At 39.6% G+C, this 21,456-nt stretch overlaps 1 protein-coding gene across 6 annotated transcripts in view; it reads left to right on the top strand.

The window, feature by feature from the left end:
- grm5b (glutamate receptor, metabotropic 5b) overlaps nucleotides 1-21,456 on the top strand; it is a 69,585-nt gene that overhangs the window by 35,220 nt on the left and 12,909 nt on the right. For all 6 annotated transcript variants that reach the window (XM_079677361.1, XM_079677360.1, XM_079677362.1 and 3 more), the window contains 8 exons: nucleotides 13,523-13,758; nucleotides 14,398-14,519; nucleotides 15,291-15,415; nucleotides 15,526-15,694; nucleotides 15,952-16,078; nucleotides 19,254-19,371; nucleotides 20,079-20,265; nucleotides 21,125-21,283. In XM_079677361.1, the coding sequence (XP_079533487.1) occupies nucleotides 13,523-13,758; nucleotides 14,398-14,519; nucleotides 15,291-15,415; nucleotides 15,526-15,694; nucleotides 15,952-16,078; nucleotides 19,254-19,371; nucleotides 20,079-20,265; nucleotides 21,125-21,283 (1,243 nt within the window). The remainder of the gene's footprint in view (nucleotides 1-13,522; nucleotides 13,759-14,397; nucleotides 14,520-15,290; nucleotides 15,416-15,525; nucleotides 15,695-15,951; nucleotides 16,079-19,253; nucleotides 19,372-20,078; nucleotides 20,266-21,124; nucleotides 21,284-21,456) is intronic.

Raw genomic sequence — 21,456 nt, 5'->3', positions numbered from 1 at the left:
TGTGTGTGTGTGTGTGTGTGTGTGTGTCTCTCTCTCTCTCACGGTTAGCTGCGCCCAGACAAAGACCCCAGCTGGAGTCGAATAATGTCTCTTATCTGCAGTCATCCATCTTTCTTTCCTTGTCCGCACTCCTTCTATCTCATTCTCTACCTCCCCACCTAAAGTTATTTTCACTCTTCATCTCCCTCTCTATTCCTCCTCATGTCACTGCTTTTTTTATTTGATCCAATAGTACCTCTGTTGGTCAGAGGGAAAATACAAATGGACAATTGGTTTTTGTTCTCATTTACCATGCATCACAGTCAGTCAGTCACAACTTAAATTAAATTCAAGCTGTATGTTGTTCAGCTTACAGTAGAACAAAGCTCTGCCAATATACAAATGGAAATGCAAGGTCCACTTCACTAAAGTGTTCATGCCCTCTACAACACATTCCTATTATACTGTAATATACGGTGAATAGAAATACAAAGCAAACACCAATTTATTGTAATCACATGATTATTTATATTTCAAAGAAGACTATTAAATGTGCTTTTAACATTACATATGGATGTGTTTTTGTGCAGGTGGGATATTAGCATTGACATTTGAAAGTGCTCATCCACTTTACAAATGCAATGATTGATTTAAGTGTCAACAAAGTCATTCATTTAAAGTGTTTCACTTAACTGCAAACTGTGTATATGAATAAGAGACCAATGCCATGCTTTTTGCACATGAGGCATACATTGTTTCCAATTATGCAGTAGGTAGAGACATTATGATATGCCTTTTGGAAGAAAGTGTAATACAGATATTTTCCTTTCTCTTACAGACATCAGTGCTTTTTTTACCCTCTTTCTCTTTCCTTTTTAGAATCTGTATTTGTTGAAGCCATTGCTAATTACTATTTTTAACTGGCCTTCTAACCCTGCCTCCTTCTACCTTACTCTACCCCACACTTACATTGATTCCAAGTAGATTTGTGCAGTAATGAAAACAAATTGAATTGGATATTTGCCAATGTTTTGCCTCCATAACGGCATGTGATCATATGGACTTAACATTAACGTCTTCCAACAACTTCTGTTACAATTAAATACTTCTCAATTGCTTTAAACATTGATAAAAATGACATTTAGTCCAACAAGTGAGAGTGAGTTTGAACAGGCCCTGAAGGTCAATACACATTGTTGATGTTAGCATTCTAAAAATGGAGCTGGGAAATAGATATCCTTTCTCTTCATTAGGGAGAAGACTGTCTGTTTCTGTCACGACTTATTCTGTCTCCTCGTCCCTCCCTCTCCAAGTAACCTTCTCTGAGCTATAGTTCGTGTCAATGTGTCGGTACAGAATAAAAAAAGGATATGAATAGATTGTCTGACTACCGCTTTTTGATTTGTGCATGTATTAGAAAAAGGGGGACAACAGTAATTCAGATGAGGCTCTGTAGATCCAGTTTTCTACTGTATTTTACATCTCTACCTGCCCTTCTCACACTCAGTCTTTATTGAATATGTTGGTGTCTTGGTAACTTTTGCTTTAAATTCTCCCTGTATACTGCCTCGACAGTTGTGATTCTGTCCCCCATATCAAATCAGAGTCTGTTTCTGAAGCCCAGGGGACATCAGCAGGGTTGCCAAGATCTGAAATACACTCAATGCTTAAAGTAGCCTGGACAGAGAGTCTGTGAATGAAGCTAGAAGAAGCAAAGACTGTGTACGTCGTCTATCTGTGTGACTTATCTACACAGACAACTGAGCCAGTAAAGCCATATCTAAGGTTTAAAAGGCTTTTTGTTGAACTATAATTTGGAAAAAGGGGTCACTTCGAGGCTATTTAAAGTGTCAACATTAGGGTCAAGATGGAAACATTGAGGAAAATAAAATGTTTTCATAGTAATACTAATGCTGTGACAGTAGGGTTGAAATGCAAATGTACAGTTGTGGTGATTTATACATTAAATGCTTATTTTTGTTGAAACGTTCGACATCCTTTAAAGATCTTTTGCATGTGTTTGTGTATCTGTGTGTGACATTAATCCATTCCTATTTCTCCCAGGCATTTGGGTTTCTAAATTGTAGTGACGATTTTCCAATGCAGTTATGGTTCTGTGTAAGATTAAGAAATGGTCTGGAAAATAAATAGCAAGTTCAAAGAACCTTTAAATGAAAGCCACAGATTGAACAGAAAGCAAGTGATGAATAGATTGAGAATGCACAGCGACAACACCTTAGGGCAGCAATATATAAAAGAGGAAATAAGCGTGAGAGAAATAGATAAAGACAGATGTATGAAGTGGAAGAAATTTGGAGAGAAGGAAAAAAAGAGGATCCTGACGTGGGGAGAAACCGGAAAGAGATGAGAGGTGAGGCACTGTCAGAAAAAATAGAGACCGAGGTTAATGAAGTGTGGCATGGATAGATGAGTAAAAGTGAACCTGCTGCCAAGGTAAGCAGGCGTGAGCTGTTCTGCCGTGTGTGTGTGTGTGTGTGTGCGCGTGTTATTGAATGATGGGCGTGTAAAGTGGTCCGATCACTCAGATAATTACACAGTTGGGTACACACACGGACACAGGCCCTGCATCCATCTCACTCAAAGACACACACACACACACACACACACACACACACACACACACACACACACACACACACACACACACACACACACACACACACACACACACACACACACACACACACACACACACACACACACACACACACACAGTCTCAGAGTTTAATGCCACTGTCTGTGTGAATGACCGTCCTGACATTTGGCTAAATTAGTTTTGCTGTTGTCATTGTGAACTTTGACCTCCGTTAGGTTGAGGATGTTTAAAGATGAGGTGTTCTGGTTGAAGTCTGGCAGGCATTTTCTTTTCAAATTACATCTTGCAAAAAAAAGGTCAAAGATCAGATTTTTCCTAAAGCCTCACTAAAAAGCCACCCACACGTTGATGGATTGCATATGGCTTAGCCCCTCATGTGACTCACACTTCATAGACAATGAAAAACATAAAGCATGTCTTTGACAATGTGTGCCATGTAGCCAAAATTGTTACTGGATTTGCGTTCTAAATCCAGAAGCCATTATTTAAAAATATAACATGCATTATTTCATCATAACATGCAACTTTGTGAGGTGTCTTAGCCTAAATGTCCTCTGGGAGAAACAACCCACTACATGATGAAAATCCAGGGCACTGATGCTCCTTTTTACCATCCATCAGAGGGGAGGGGCTGAATGAGGTAACTCTTATATCCCAGCTAGTGAGTGCTTGCCTTTATAAATTGAGACTGCATAGGATTAGCAAAAAGCACACCCTACTAGTGTTTTGCATAACAGTCTGCTGCAGATTACTTTGTGATGACACAAATGGACAGTTGTTGCTACAGTATGTTGTTGTGTTCAGGGAGCCTTCATCTACTTATGAGAGATGCATTTTTAATGCATTAAACCACTAAATAAACACTTTTCTTTTGTGGGACGACTGTTTGTTTGTTGTTCCGAGTTAGAATTTTGACAGCAGAGATTATGTATGTGCAGCTGTTGTGATGCCAACACTTAGGTTTTTGATGTCCAAAGACATCCGAAGCAGCTTACATTTTCTTTCTTGAATCCTTCCTGCTTTGCCAGATTGTAAACGTCTATCTGTGAGTGACCTGTGTTCTCTTTCCCCACCTGCGTTGTCTGTCACAGTAATTATTGTTGTCAGGTTAGGTTGGTGGACTGCTGGTGCGTTTGTGTATGTTCGTGTGCAGTATGTATGGTTGTAAGCAGCAGATGCTCATCTAGAATCTCTGCCAGGTTGCCATGGCAGCTAGTGAGTGGGTGGGTTGGGGTCGGGTGGCACGATGTTATTGAACTCAGACATTAATTACTAAATTGACCTATTGACAGCACAGCTTCAGATCAGATTCAAAAATGTTGCCTTATTTTCCCCAGCCTAACCAATCTCTCCACAACAGTGATTACACAACTGTCCAGATATGTACCCTGATATAACAAGGCTGGGATTGAAATGCATGCCTCCACTCTCACATCAAACCTGTATTGTGACAAAGCACAGCACGACTGAGGTCAAAGTGAAACAATAACGCAAATGAACATTTATTTTAAGCTGTGAATACCCAAACAATGTGGTTCATTCACAGATCATCAAATCAATTTAATTCAGATGAAATACTCCAAAGGGTTATCCCTGTTAAGCTGTAGGCGATGTAATAATACAGTGAGCTCTTGTTTTTGTTCTGTTTACAACACACGGCTCATGCTTTGATACTTTTAACTGTGGCCTTTACCATGTTTACCTTTGTCTCCTAATGATCACAGTGGGAGTTTTTCTATATGTTTCATTTGAAAAGAAATTCAGATATTTTTTAAAACTCTTTTCAATGATAAACCAAATCACCTTGTGAGCAGAAGTAGATTCTAATCTCCTTAAAACACAAGAGAATCAGAATACATTAGTCCCACAGAAGGGAAATGTACGTCTAAAGATTAATAAAAGATAAGAGTTCCATGAATGCTCCGACTCCAAAATATATGGCTCCATCGATTCCCTTCATCTTAACGCGACAGCCCATCTGAAACAGATTTGGAAAGAGGAAATTGGTGTCCCAATACCCGACAGCCGTCAAGACCATATCTTCCTCTATGCGTGTTAGGCATGGTCTCAAGCAGTAAAACGTTTTGGTTTTTTTCAAATACAAATGCTGAATTTGGAAAAAACGTATCCAATTACCAGTGATAATTTCAATACTTGCACGCTAGTTCAGGTCCTGTCCAAAAGTGAATGCTTTTCGGTTGTCAAATATGTAACACACTTGGAAAAGTTTATGGTATGAACCTTAATCCCGATCCTTTTACTGCCCACAACACACAACTTTCCTTCTAAAAAAATCACCATGTACTGGCTTTAGAAGTCTATTACTTTAATGCCCCCTTTAAATGAAATGCCCTTTTCATAAATGTTAGCTAAAGGACATCCTAAATCCCTAAATCCCCAAAACCTGAAAGCCCTACATTGAATATTTGAATAAGGCCAGCCTTTAACCGGATAAAAACTAGATGCTTTTTTAATTTATTTTCCTTTTTTATACACAAATTATTCTCAATTTTCAATGTATCTATTTAGTTAATAATAATAATAATTTTTATTTTACTTTTTATCTGTTGTGAGTATGTGGTATGTGGATGGGAGTGGTTATGGGGTATGTGATGGTTGCGTTGGAGTTAATAGAAGTGAGTGTGGGTGTGTATTTGGTTTATGTTTTTGTCATTGTGCTGATGTTTGGGGTACAATCAATAAAAAGATTTCAGAATGAAGAGTTGTGCTGGAACATTCAAGCTATTTATATATTTCTTTCACTGTTTGCTCACCCTCAGCTAGGCAACTGCCCTATTTGGTTTGGATATGCGTGTATACAGCTTTAAGAAATCCATTGTTTAGTACTGTCTAAACATGTGTATGTTAAAGACTGTTTTAGTTAAGATTGTACATGCCATGTTTCACAAAACTAAAGGGTAAAACATCATTTGTACTTGTTGTAAATTTGCATTCTACAAAGCAACCAAGGTTAACGGTAGCAGACAGAGCAAATGGAAGTAGATTTTCTGTAGATGCACGGAGCTGAAGCAAGGGTATGAATGCTTGAGTTAAAAATGTTACCAACTTGAATGAACTCTTGCATTTGATCTAAGTATTGTTGAACGGAGACATACAGGAAGGATTGGGAAGATTATCAGAGTTTTATCAATTTACCCGGAAATTGAGTTTCGGGTGAAGTCGGATCTCAGTCTGAGCTGAAACACACAGGGTTACTTCTTGTCCTCTCAGCTGCAGACTGTCAGGAAACTCATCCAGTCCTTTGTCAAAAGAGCAAATTAAGAACAAAATCCGTTTTGATTCTTAAGGCAACTTTCTTGATTTTTTTTTTTTAGAGACAAAGAGAGAATTTATCATGTTCACCACAGCGCTCTGCTTCTACTTGGCACTGCTCCCATAAGTCATTGATAGTGTGATCTATTGTTCAGCTCTAATGACACGTTTTTGATTGCATCTTTGTCTGGTTGTGATTAGGGCTGCAACTAACGATTATTTTGGTAGTCGACTAATCGGTCGATTATTTTTTCGATTAGTCGACTAATCTAACGATTATTTCTGTCACACCCTCCATCTCTGCTTCCTGTGGGCACGGCTCCTTTTCCGGGCTCCAGTGCATGTTCTACCTCAAGTCTGCACACCTGTGAATGTCACCCTGTTGTCCAGTCCCAGGATCAATTCAATCGCATTTTATTCTTGTCATTTCGCAGACCCTTGTTAATTATTATTTTAAGTTTGGAATTAATTACAGCGTCCATAAAGCTCTAGTGTGCTCTACTACGCTGTAAGCTTGGCGCTGTTTAGCAGCTCGTTGGTGGACACGCAGCCTCAACATAACTGAAATAGCGTTTGCTTAGCAAGCATTAACCATGAGACGTTCTGTTTTCCAACATGTAAGCTAACGTAAACATGACTATGGCTAACTTGCTCAAACTTACCCATGATCCAAAGTAGCAGTCCTCACGGTTCCAGGGTGCTTGCGTTTTAAATGCTCGTGCATCACTGTAGTGCTGCCGTGGAATGCCAATTCCCCTTTACAAATTCTGCATTTCACTGACTTCTTTGGCTTGTCGTCTGTGAAATACTCCCACACTTTCGAAACTCTCGGTCTCGCTTTTTTGAGCTCTTCATCACCCTCATTCTCTCTCCTTTCCGCCATCGTTCGTATTCTTTCTTCTTTGTTAGTACAGAATGCAGTCATGGCAGACAATGGAGAGTATACTGCCCCCAGCACTTCCTGTAGTGCATTGCAGTTACAAATGAACATTTGCGCAGTTTTGAATTAACGTTACCGGCTCTCTGATTGTTTTTATACGACGCGTCGACACTAAAATTCCGCGTCGACGAATTTTTATGATCGACGTCGTCGATTATGTCGACTAATCGTTGCAGCCCTAGTTGTGATGATAGCTGGTTGAACTCAATTGCAACTGTTACAAATCTTAAACAAGGGGGAAGACATCAGATAATATAGTCATGAGTTTCAAGATGCATCACATATATGTTTGTTGAGGGCTTTTTAGTTTTTCTGTTATCAATAATCACTGGTTGACTTTTGCTGGAACTCAGAGTAAAAAACATTCGGCTTGGGGCAAATTTCACCACCAGGAAAGAACGAAGGGACAATTAATAATCATTTGCAAATGAGTTCCACTTTCTATTTATACTTTAAATGAACAGAATGGAAAGGAAATGGCCTCAGGCCTCAGTGTCTAGAATTGGTTCGTAAAGTTCTGCTTTAGGTAGTGCATTGGCCTACAATATTGGCATACTGTACTATTATGCAAATAGCATTTCCAATATTGGTAGAGACAGGCCATCTGAAGTTAATTGAATAGTGAATAGAAAGTGTGTGTGTGTGTGTGTGTGTGTGTGTGTGTGTGTGTGTGTGTGTGTGTGTGTGTGTGTGTGTGTGTGTGTGTGTGTGTGTGTGTGTGTGTGTGTGTGTGTGTGTGTGTGTGTGTGTGTGTGTGTGTGTGTGTGTGTGTGTGTGTGTGTGTGTGTGTGTGTGTTCTTAAAATCCAGTGTGCTCTAATGAGACACAAAGTACAGGCAGCAGGTTGAGTGTGGGATGGAAACCATGGTAACAGCCTTGCTCTCTTAGACATGTGGAGAGACAGACAGAGAGTACGAGAGATACAACGAGGATGTTATTAATGATAGTGGTATTGATCAAAAATAGAATGAGTGTTTGATTAGCCTGGATGACACACACTCACCTAGACAACCATCCCCCCCTTACACACACATAGATGCACAAACAAACTCTCATTGCACTCTCTTAAAAATGTATACATTGAGCCTGAGGCTTCCCCTAGAGCCATCTTCTAGCAGCAACATCGCCTACATACTTGCATACTATAAATGTCGATCAGTGAACATCCGTGGGTATCTTTGATGCACTTTCTAGTTATACAGAGGACTTGATAATGTTGTGGTTGGAGGAACATGGCTTCAAAATCGGGTGGGAGGAATTAATTTGTCATACTTTATCAGTGACTGCGTTTTGGGCTTGTGTCAATCACTGCCAATCACATTAGCCCCTCTCATCCCTTTTAAATCTGCCCACCAGGATTTACTGACGCTTTGGAATTGAACAGTCCAGTCTACTAAGCGGATACTAATATCCTCTAAAGAGCAGGTTATTTGCATTTAGGTTAACTACTTAAATCATAGTTTGGGGATTCGCTGAAAGACTGCTCACCATGTTTTTCCATACTTCAGCAATTAGAAATCCTTCATTTGTCCTTCAGCAGGTAAACTAATAGCAGCACAAGTAGACTTAGATAAACATAAATAAAATCATATAGGTTCAAACAAATAAGTACACTGACAAATGGGAAAAAATAAGTTAAAGTATATTCTTTTCTTTAAAGTCAACATAGATAATGAAGGAGCCTGGAACGTAACAAATTGTAAATAAAGTGTTCCATGATAAAGCATTAGGATTTCATACTAAAGGGTTTTAGTTTGTACGGAAGAGGATTAGAGCCACATGATTTTTTTTTGGGAGGATTTGAATTTTTTATTTTATTTTTGGGCAAAAAAAAATCTGACTTTAAAGTCAGAATTCTGAGAAAAAAGTCAGAATTCTGAGATTAAAGTCAGAATTCTGACTTTTTTCTCCCCAAAAATATTATGTTTTTTTGTTCTGAGGAAAAAGTCATAATTCTGAGAATAAAGTCAGAATTCTGAGATTAAAGTCAAAATTCTGATTAAAAAAAAGTCAGAATTCTGAATTTTTTCTCCCAAAAAATATTATGTTTTTTTGTTCTTAGGAAAAAGTCATAATTCTGAGAATAAAGTCAGAATTCTGAGATTAAAGTCAAAATTCTGATTAAAAAAAAGTCAGAATTCTGAATTTTTTCTCCCAAAAAATATTATGTTTTTTTGTTCTTAGGAAAAAGTCATAATTCTGAGATTAAAGTCAGAATTCTGAGATTAAAGTCAAAATTCTGATTAAAAAAAAGTCAGAATTCTGAATTTTTTCTCAGCACAATTTTTTTTTTATGTGGCCCTAATCCTCTTCCGTAAATTTGAAACTCTTTACTTGAGGTAAAATAATGTTGTGGTACAATTACAGAAATAAAGACCTAAAGCATTGTGTTCAGCCTCGAGAACAAGATTTTACTTTTTGAAAGATGGTAACATTCAACCCCTACTGTGTCTCACCGCCTACTATGACAAATTACACCAAACGTGAGAACACTACACCATTGCATAGCATTTTCATGGTGTTCAAATAGAAACATTTTCCTACATAAGTGATCCCTGCTTTTTACCAGCGTATTCCAGGACATTCAGCAATGAGTATTCAATAAAAACAGAGTTCATCTCATTTTTAAATCTCACTTTAATTACGCCCTAGGAAACTAATCTGAGATCATGAGAACAGTTTTTGATTTTCATGTTACTAAACAATAAACATGTTTCAATTATAAAATAATGATGTGGTTTACAAAAGAAACTGGATGTTTATTTGTGTTAGTCCATCATGTGTGGGAGTTACAGTGCTGATTGTGAAGTGATAAAAATCTGATTTTCTATTTGTGTTAGACAGAGAACAGAGATGTCCGTGATTTGTACTGGGAGCTTATGCAACATTAGGTAGTACAATTTATTAAATACTTATATTTGACCAGACAGGATCTTTTAGTGGGAGTGAAGCCATTTGGTCAGACAGTAAGATCACATTTGCTCATTTGAATTAGTGACAACTTTCTAGAAATACATTTAGACTTTAGACATTCAGGTGATGATTATTGCAGGTGTTTTTATGTGTGTTTGTTGCTCACATGTCACACTTGTCGTTCTGCTTTTGATGAGTTTCATGTGTGATCTGCTGGGAAAATTGCCAAACAGGTGAAAAGCTAAATAATTATAGGTAAAAGAAAGTAAAATGCTCCAAAATCATAACAACAAAATATAAATGCAACACAAGAGAGATAAACATAGTGTGCATGTGTTTGGATTATCATATATTTGTGTATGTGAATGTCTGCAAAGGAACAAACATGAAAACAAACAGTAAGAAATGAGAATAAATATATTGGTTGATGGATGCAGTGGAATGTCAGAGTTGGAGGAATGGATGTATAAAAAAGAGCGAAGGGGCTCAAGGGAGACATGAATGTGTTAATGAGAGGTTGAAAGAGACGGATGTGGAGAGAAAACAAAATAAGAAATCTATCAACACAGGAAGTGCTGATCAATGATTGATTGTTTGATTTTGGATTGGTTTTCACTGCCTCACTCATCAATCTCTTTGATTTGTATGTCTTCATTTTTCTCTCACTACTGTGTTTCTCACTCTTCCACCCGCTGTGTCTCCGTCAATACAACACTTTGTTAAACACAGGAGCAAATAGCCTACTCAAGTAAAGACATCAAATGCTGTTTGTTTTCCCCTCAGGGGAGCTACTTATTGATCCACTATGAGGACATGTGGTGATAGCACTTTATCGCTCTGCATGGGACGCGTCCTCTGCATGACACCAGACCTGAACAACGGTCAATGGTTTGAGCAGCAATAGGTATCGCTAAAAGTTTAAAACAAGGCAGAACTATTTCAAGCCCTATGGATTTTTTTTCTAATCTACAAGACTTATCTTTCATGAAGATGGCTTTATCTCATGGCTTTCTGTTATCCAGTTATTACCAGTCCAACATATTTAAATGTCTCTGGTCATGACTCTGGTGAAAAGTAAAAAATCTAAGTTATTCTTTATAGAGCCTGCCTTTCAAATTTCTCAATAAACAGATCATTTACTGGAGGTCCTTCATTGTGTCTGAACATTGAAGACTTCTGTGACACGTTGACGTAATTATAGGAAACCCTGGATGTGCTAATAATTCAAATAGCCAAATTCAACAAACTGTTATTGAAATACTTATTAATGCTACAGCCAAAGGGCCAACCCCAAATCTTCTTAGCTCGCGTCCTCTTCACATGAAAAATCCCTAATGTCTAATTATGACTCATCGCAATGGGTCCTGGTTGTAAATGTGTGGGAGTTATCATCAAGCCAATCAACAAGTGATTCAGTCACTTTGAAAGGCTCACAGAGGTAACATTAGACAGTAATAGATAATGAAAAAACATATATTAGAGGAATTTCACAACATTTTTCCTTTTAGAATTATATTTTGACCACTTAACTTATACTTTTTTTAACTAAATAAATGAGCTCATTTCTTAATATATCTGTGCCCAATAAAGTAGCGTTTTCTCACGTATCTGTGGCAACAAGCTTTTTCAACAGAACCACTGCAAAATCCCAATCCGCTACCACTTAAGAAATGTGACACCACACAATCACACCCACATTTCATACAGGCGTTATCTATCCGGTAATGGATAGCCATCTAGAAATGCTTCCACCATGATTTATGACAACTGCTTAGAGGCAGAGGGTGACGAGAAGAACAACATAAATACAAATAAAAAGGTAGAGACACAAATGGAAAGCTGTTCACACACACACACACACACACACACACACACACACACACACACACACACACACACACACACACACACACACACACACACACACACACACACACACACACACACACACACACACACACACACACACACACACACACACCCCACACACAATAACACAAACATGTTCGGTCTACGATCAGGCTACAGCTGGAAGTCCTGCTGCAGGAGGAAAGTAGTTTTGTTCTCTGGAGGCTCAGAGAAAGAGAGACAGAAGGAACGAAGGAAAGAAAGAAAGACTTCTACTAGAAGAGCTTTGTATCATTGTCCTGCTTGAGGCAAAGTTGGCAGTATATTTGAAAGGAGGACAGAAGATTTGTCTCTCACTCCCACTTTGGTCTCTTTCTTTCCCATCCTCTCTTTATCTATCCCTTCCACACACACACACACACACACACACACACACACACACACACACACACACACACACACACACACACACACACACACACACACACACTCTGCCATCTGTGCTTCCTTGAGGAGAAATAAACCCACATTTCCCTCTCCCCAAAAAATGCAAACTACAGCGATACATCTCCACAGTTTGTCAGTGTGTGTTTTGTGAGGTAGTTATATTCGTTTCTCTGGTGTCTGACGGGCACGGCTGCTGAGCTGCAGCCAAAATACTCCATTTGACCTAGATCATCTCAGCACCCAGGCTGGTGTCTATGCGTAATGTTTATGCCTATTTGTCAGCAATATGACTACTTTTGGACTTTGCCTATAATGATGTAAGAGCTCCCTCCCACATGTCCTCCCAGCTAACCATCCTGTCTGTCTCTCCTTTCATTGGATTTCTTCCTGATTAGGTATTTCTGCTTCTGTCTCTCTCACTCTCTTCCCCTGTCTTTTTGTTCCTCATTCATTTTGTTTATTTCTTTCTCTGGAAACTAGAGCACTCGGTGTGTGTGTGTGTGTGTGTGTGTGTGTGTGTGTGTGTGTGTGTGTGTGTGTGTGTGTGTGTGTGTGTGTGTGTGTGTGTGTGTGTGTGTGTGTGTGTGTGTGTGTGTGTGTGTGTGTGTGTGTGTGTGTGTGTGTGTGTGTGTGTGTGTGTGTGTGTGTGTGTGTGTGTGTGTGTGTGTGTGTGTGTGTGTGTGTGTGTGTGTGTGTGTGTGTGTGTGTGTGTGTGTGTGTGTGTGTCAGAGAAATAGGCTTTATTTGTGTTACCCTTGTGCTTCACATGTTGACCTTAAAATGGAATTTCCTCCAATAAGAGGCATGTCAGCTGTTCACCACACACACACACACACCGTCCCTCTCTCTCTCTCTCTCTCTCTCTCTCTCTCTCTCTCAAACACCTACATAGTTGTGTACTCTAAGTCCAGCTCTTAAGAGACATTTCAGTAATGGGCTCAAGAGGCAAACCCACTCATCTTCACAAATACATTATAATTTTCAAGTACTATAGAAGCGGCTAATCAGTTTTCTTAATTCAACCACTAGTTAAATCCTATAGGTGCTGACACTATGAAAAGTCCACAGACAAAACACCTGCCAGAGGCTTCCTTTTTATAATAGAGGCTCTCTCAAACAAACAGGGACTCTGAAAGCATTAATGGAGATCAGATAAGGTGTAAGCGTTTGCTTCTGGCAGGATTTTACTGAGCAGTAAAAACTTCCATTGAGTCACCCTCATTATTCAACCTTCAGTTACAATAGACTGAACAAATCACAAAGACAATTCCCACCTATTTCCACCTCCATCTTGATGGAATGACGTCTGAAAAGCATCAAATGCCCGAATGAGTTCTCTAAATGTCTTGTGCAGCATAACTATAAATACTTTGGTATGATCAAATGATTTCACTACATATTCGGGGAAATTATGCAAATGTTGATTTGAGCAGGTTTTTTTTTTCTTTCACGTTAAATCGATGGAGTTAACGTTTCTGCTTTGTCTCTCCTTGTGTTTCTTGCAGTGATGGATGGGCCGACCGGTATGATGTAACTGATGGTTTTGTTAGGGAAGCAGCAGGTGGCATTACCATCAAGCTCCAGTCGGCTGATGTGAAATGGTTTGATGATTACTACCTTAAACTTCGTCCAGAAAACAACCCCAGAAACCCCTGGTTTCCAGAGTTCTGGCAGCATCGTTTCCACTGTCGACTTAAAGGTCACCCACAGGAGAACAACAAATTCAACCGCACCTGTGGCAGTGAGTACAGACGCAAAACACAAACGAGGACAGTGGACAAAGGGTTTCTGAGTTACAGCTGTACTGTACTTCTGTTGACCACAGTGATACAGAGGGAGAGAGGCTGCATCAACATAACAGGCTCCCTTAACAATCTGCATTTTTATAGGCTTTCATAATGGCTACTATTAATGCAAAAAACATTAGAACAGACCTGCTGAACGCACACGCACCTTATGGTTGAACACAGCTTTCAGGTTTATCTGGAGATATCCCTTGAGGCTGAGTGCACCCTCTCTTTATGTCTTTGTATTCGTCACCCCCCCATCGTTCTCTCTCCCTTTCAATCCCTCCATTCATAGGCAAAACTGCGTGTGAGAGCTGAATCAAAGGAAGTCATGTCTCATGTATTCTAATGAAACGGGACGTGAAATACAAATGAACAGGACACAGAAAGAGGCAGACAGAAATGAGATGTGGAGGTGGGAGGTGTCCGATGAGAAAGGAATGAGAGTGGTCTTTGATGTCAGGAGGGGAAAAAAAGCACACTGATTTTCATTTAACTAGAAGGGAAATTAAGGGTTTCTCTGATATACCTGCCTCTTTTATCCATCCTTCCTCACCCACCAACCTCCCCTCTCCCCTCCCATTTTGTTGCAGAGCGAGAGTCGCTTCGGCAGCAGTATGCACAGGACACCAAGATGGGGTTTGTCATAAATGCCATCTACTCGATGGCATATGGCCTGCATAACATGCAACGGGCACTCTGCCCAGGCTATCAGGTAGGTACTGCTCTGATGGATGAGTGGGGGGACAGACTACGACAAAGCAAGGAAACAAAGAAGGGAGAGGAAGGGGTGAAATGGACAATGGTGGGGGGAGAGAAAGGAACTAGCTGGGTGTTGCTGCATTATTACACACATCAGACATTTTTGACCAATTGTCAGACTCCATACATTTACACACAACCTAAAAAATGTAAGATAGGAACCTGGATGATCACATAAACTATTCTGTATTTTTCGATACAGCTAACATTTTAGACAATTTTAGCTAACAAAGAAAAAATACATCAGTGCTGCTTATCCTTGAATTCGGCCATAATAGACCAACCTTTCTGTGAACTACTTGAGATTTTTTCCTTGCAGACATGGTTATTGAAATGTAATATTTCAGACTAAGTTTTGACTAAATGACATGATCCAGCTTGGCACTTATTAGCCTGAATGTGACAGTCATGGAAGAAACCCTGCTACTCTATACTTTTCAATGTTCATAACACTCCATGGAAGGATTCACCTTCTATGCAAGTCTTTGTATTGACTCAAATGTATCATTATGTTAATGTGTTAATCCAACTGGCCAATAATCATGTTTTGAGTAATATTTTACTGTTAATATGCTTTTCCATTCAGTTCTTAAAATGTCAATTAAATCAACAGGAATGTCCATTGATCAACATTACTTCTGTGCACACACAAATCCATCTATTCCATTTGTTAAGCTGTGGGTCATTTTTGTTGGATATGACACGATTGCTTATGTATTTTAAGGGCCTGTGTGATGCCATGCGACCTATAGATGGTTCTATGCTGCTAGACTTCTTGATGAAAACCAACTTCACCGGAGTGTCAGGAGAGGGAATCTTATTTGATAAGAATGGAGACTCACCTGGCAGGTACGCGGTTAATCCCATTGATTTATTTTGTGTCTGGCCTTTTGGCTTGACACGACATGTGGTTTTTAATATGTTGAATGAAACCTGTATGTGAAACTTTCCATCCACAGGTACGAAATAATGAACTTCAAGAAGATGGGGAAGGACTACTATGACTATATTAATGTTGGCAGTTGGGACAACAGAGGCTTGAAGATAGATGATGATGAAATCTGGCCCAACAAGGAAGGCATCATCAAGTCAGTCTGCAGTGAACCCTGTGACAAAGCACAGATAAAGGTAAGAAGTTTGCTAAGGTAACTGCAGGCGATACTGTGAGTCCAGCACTCTGCCTTGGAGCTTGACCATACACAATAAATGTTCTTTGTTGGAATAGATTACACATATTTTACTACCTATTTCAAATGAATTAAAATGACATTAAATCAAATTGTCATAATGAATAATAAAAGACTCCATGTAACACAGCGGCTGGTGCACGAGGGTTCCCAACGTGTACAAAGGTACTGAAGACATTTTGCATCTGTCCCCTCCAGGTGATCCGTAAAGGGGAGGTGAGCTGCTGCTGGACATGCACTCCCTGTAAAGAAAATGAGTTTGTGTTCGACGAGTACACCTGCCGAGCCTGTGAACTGGGCTCCTGGCCGACCTTTGACCTCACAGGTCAGTCTCTGTGTGTTTCTGCATGTTTATTCATAACATCCAAGTGCTAACTCAGAGAAATATTTACTTGGCAAAGAGAATACTTGAATAGAAATTGTGCAATGAGCACCTGAAGCTACATTATTTGCATGTGTGTGTGTATAGGGTCAGAGAATAAAAGATGCCAAGTAGAATTAGATGATAAAGTGGTGTTTTCCCTTATCACTGCATATTGTACAGTAAGTTCTGCACCAGTCACAAAAGCTCTTTCCTCTCTCATCCCTTCCCCTCTAGTCCCTCTTCCTCATCCCTTTAATTTGTTACCAACGTGGTCGAACGTTTTAATTATTCTTCATCAAGAGCAGCTTTCACTGCACATGCTCGTCAGTTGCCATGAAAATAAATGTCCCCTCCATTGCGTGCGAAGCGTTTGAATATTGCCTTGCTTTCAGCTTCTCATTATACCGCTTGCTATCTGATCACCATGCCCCATGGTTAAAACATGAATCGAGCCCTGCTGAAAATTCAGATTGAGCTTCACTGCCAGAAAGAGAAGCATCCTTAAACTAAAACAGAGAGCCAACCGGTGAGAAAATTGAGAGTGAAAAAAGAACGGAGATAAAGAAATGAGTGATTGGGGTTAACAGTTTATTACGTTGTGTGTGCGACTCATTTCATTAACCATAAGTGCTGCTTGTCCCCCAGTGGGGCTATATGGAACAGTAATAATGAGGTGTAAACAAACTGCTTGCCCTGCTCCTCCAGCATACATTTTGATCTCTCTCCCTCAGGCCAAAGGAACGAGAGAGAGACAGAACAGAGGAGAGAGAGAGAGAGCTCAGCTGGCAGAGACAGATGTGCAGTGTTTGTGAAAACCATAGAAAGCAATGGAGAGTTTTGGCGACAGCAATAGAGCAAACACAAGAAAAAAAGAGGGAGGGAAAAGTGACTTTGGAACATAAAGAGAAGAACAAAGTGAATCTAAAAGAGAGATGGAGATTAATGGAGGCTCTGACAGAAGCAGCAGCCAGGGAGTTTGAAAGGAACAGAAAAAGGAGGATTAGCTTTGGGATTTGAGCCTCTTCACTGATCGGTAAAGTTCCACAGCTTGAGTCGGAGAGGAGTTTGCCTCAAAACTTTTTATTGACTGAACCCTCCAAACAGTTTGGCTTAGGGTCAAACACAACAGGATCTCCTGAAGGTTCGTGAACTAATTAAGTATTCAAATCCACTAGCCGATGCTTTTCGACTGCTCTGAGAAAACCCTTGAGGAAAACACTGTTCTGGGATGTTCGGCCCTAACATCGAGATTTATGTGGGCCGGATTAATCGGAGCTAAATTCTCAGCAAGTTTCCTCCTTTACATTTGCACGGATGGGTGGTCCTCACAGCTCATTGTTAGGCAGGACAGAGTGTAGCCCTTCTCTCTTAAATATGGTTTATATTAAAGTAGTAACAAAGCACTGAAACAGAATGTTGAACAGTAGCATTTACATACAAGTAATTCCTTAAATAAAAAGGGAATCAGACCTGTGATTTTCTTGTGATTACGTATGGTTTATGTTCTGTCTGTCTTTATTTGATACAATATTGCAATGGGATCACTTCGGCCACAATGCCCCTTTTACACCCCTACTTCCTTCGTTACTTTGTCTTGATTTTTCAATTTTAGACTGTCAAGATTTATGAATGCATTTTTCACATTTGTGACCAAAATCTGACAAAAAAAGAATAAATAACAACAAATGAAATATCTGTTATCAAACTAGTTATTCGTAATGATGACACACACAGACTCAAAAAAGTAAATACAATACCAACTGCGCTGTCACAGATGGAAATCGTAGTATGGATTATTCTGTTTTGCACACACACTGTTTTAGATGACATAGATTTCATCCGGTCTTAAAAAGCCTGCAAGTGAGCCACATCCTCTGCAGGGTGGTTGAATTAGTTTCTGTCTGTTTGTTTCCATCCCCTTGGCTCCCTAGCCATTAGGGCTGTTGTTTATATCCAAAGACCTAACCACTTCACTGATTTGATAAACGTTATTGACCGTGTTAAAAACAATCTCATTAAATTACTTAAGTCTTGTGTAGTGCCTCTTTAACTCTCTGAGATGTGCAGTATTGTACAAACAGGTGTGTGTACATGCCTGCATGTGTATTTGTCTGTGAGAGGGACAAAGAGAGACAGTAAGGCGGACAGGAAACAAGTGAAGATGTACATGGACAGAAGATTGAGAGAAAGTCTACGTGCGTCTCTGCTGCTACATAATGTCTAGACCAACCAGCCAGATCATTTGGGCAAGAATTAAGATGGTTCATAATTAGAACTGTCCCTATAATTAATGACGCTTTTATCTCCTTGCCTAGGAGGGAGGCATAGATGAAGGGAGGGAGAGAATTAGGGAGAAAGAAGAGAGGGATGAGGATCAAGGGAGATAAGGGAGATAATGGGTGGAGGAAAGAGAGGGACAGAATGATGGATAAGCCATTACAAAAAAAGACAGGAAACTGAGACAATGATTGAATGACAAGGGAATGAGAAGAAGGGAGAAATAGACACAGAGTGAGGGATAAGAAAGAAAGTGTGGACAACTGAGGTGTGTTGTAAGGTCAAATGATGATGTGAAGTAGGGTAGGGGTTAAAAGTGAAAGCTTCAATTAGAGAGCAAAGGTTTATTATGATCAACATATGCTGAATAATATATGTGTGTTCCAATAGCTGATTCCTTCCAAAATAATAACAACTAAATATATATAAAAGGAAATTGAAAGTTAAACGAATTAAGAGTTATGAAATAATGGCAATCTTACCTTAAAGATCAAGATCTGCTGGCTGGGCTTTACCAACATCAGCTGCTACTTTGTACTGCCATGTGGTTAAAGCTGGTGCATCTCATTGGTTTATCCCAATGAATACACATTTCTATGTATTAAAATTTCTATATATATCATGTATTTATTTTTGCTATGTATATAAATGTCATGTTCTTAAATGTTGTATGTGAGGGACTACGGATGGAAATGAGCTCACAGCTAAAATCGTAGCATGTTTACGTTTTAAAGCATTATTTGTTTTAAATGTTCATCAATGTGCACTGTCCCTCTTCAAATAAACGATTAAATGAAATCAAAAAAAGTCTTTAATGAATGTTGTGTTAACTGCATCTCCCCCGTTCTTCTATCCCCAGGCTGTGACCCCATCCCAGTGGAGTACCTGCGGTGGGGAGACCCTGAACCGATAGCTGCTGTGGTCTTCGCCTGCCTCGGGCTCATGTTCACATTCTTTGTCACTGCAGTCTTCATCAGGTAATACATCCGTCATCTCTCATAGAAAATATGAAGTGAGTGGAACAATGTAAACAGCGCTATACTCAACACAAATACACACTTTACATTCACTCTTTGCACTTTGTCTTGTCTTTTTTCTTCATGGGGTCCACACACATACAGTAAAACACACAGTGACACGCAATCCATATAAACACCTAAACAAACAAAACAACTCATCTCATGTAAATAACAGTCAAGTACAGTCAAGTGAAAACTAAAATGATCATCCTTTTGATCGTCATCAAGCCACAAACACTAAACAATATAATAATTTCAACATAAACACATACAGTTCAATTATAATTTCTGAAATCAAGATATTGTTTTTACGAAAGTTTGAACCGATCTATAGTATTCCCTTGAGTAATATGCACCGGCATTGAATTCCCACTGACCATGGCTCTGTACGTGGCCGTTTTCTGTATCATATTTGTTTTTACTTGAGGTAATATGAATCCTCTCTGCTGCATATAATGTATGATAATTGTGTTGAGCATACTGAGAGAAAAACCTATCCCTAAATATCTCTAGAGATTTTTTCACTGTTACAGTTTTGCATGTTCTTGTCTTACCATTTTCTTGCTGTGTTGTTTTGCTGTGTTTAAATGATTTGTATAAATAGTGTTTTTCTGCATCTCCTGACTGACGTTTCTGCACGTATTTGTTTTTCTGAATGTGTTCAGGTTCCGGGACACACCAGTAGTGAAATCTTCCAGTCGGGAGCTGTGCTACATCATACTGGCAGGGATCTGCATGGGGTACCTGTGTACCTTCAGCCTCATTACCAAACCCCATGTAGTCCACTGCTACCTCCAACGGCTGGGAATAGGCCTGTCACCTGCCATGAGCTACTCTGCACTCGTCACCAAGGTACTCCAAAGATTGATTTAAGGATTTGTGAAATGAGTACAAGATGTAGGGTGAAGCAGGTGAAGGGCTAAAGGAATTACCTCTAAGGTCTTGGAATATCTCTGTCATTAGATTCACTAGTGAGGTGGCAATTCTGAACAAGATGACAGCTTGGCCGCCTGAAGTGCTGTTTGCAGCATTGTTGAGAACCGCTCGTTGCTTTTTGAGTCCAGGGAGGTGTTTGGTTGTAATGTTAGTATATCCAGAATGAAACAGCAAAAGCGAACAGCAGTCAATGAGTGGCCTTGTGAAAGGGCTGCTGTTGATGATCATGATGATGACAAATTGCTCCAAATTCAACACAGCACGTCCTTGGGTCCCCAGCCATACACCTGGTTAGTATAAAGTAGATTGGATGATGATAACATGCTTCTGTCATCAATCTTCAATAGGTAACTGCTTGACATGTTAGAGACGGTGGACCTAATCAGAGAGAAATAGGGGACATAGTCCCCTGATACGACAGATTGTCATTCCTTTGATGGTGGGGTTGATGTGCCGCATTAAATCAGATGCAGGGCACAGGTTCATTCTGCCCCTGTCCTGAGGGGTTTACGGAGAAAGGGTTTTGGGAACAGGGAGTTAGGATTAAAAAATAGCAGGTGACTTCAATGGCATTCCAATAAGAGCTTACCTTGAGTGTATGCTTTAGATTTTGACTCCTGTGTGCAATATTTGTAATGTTTCTCACCTGTGTGTCTACACAAGGTCAATGGCAGCAGTGTAAGAATACAGAGAGCTGTTTGCCCTAACATGGATACAGTGAGTTCATTGCATATTTCATCAAAGGGTTCTAATGGTATTTGCATTCTGACCCTAGACAAATCGCATCGCTCGGATTCTGGCAGGCAGCAAGAAGAAGATCTGTACAAAGAAACCTCGCTTCATGTCCGCCTGCGCTCAGCTCATCATTGCCTTCCTCCTCATACTGTTGCAGCTGGGCATCATCGTGGCTCTCTTCCTCATGGAGCCACCAGAGGTGAGCTGTGTGCCACTGTCTGTTTCTTTATTATAAGTACAAGAGTGCCTTGTTGAAAGTCATCAAAACAGGTTTACAGACAAATGAGAGTGATGGAAACATAAAGTAGATCCAGTATTACTTTAAGAAGTTTCCTCATAATGAGGTCTTAATTCTCCACGAGTTTCTTTCCA

This window comes from Notothenia rossii (genome assembly GCF_949606895.1).
Source record: "Notothenia rossii genome assembly, chromosome: 4".
Classification (NCBI taxonomy): Eukaryota; Metazoa; Chordata; class Actinopteri; order Perciformes; family Nototheniidae; genus Notothenia; species Notothenia rossii.
The sequence above is the reverse complement of the archived record's forward strand: the minus strand, read 5'-3'. Positions and strand labels throughout refer to the sequence as shown.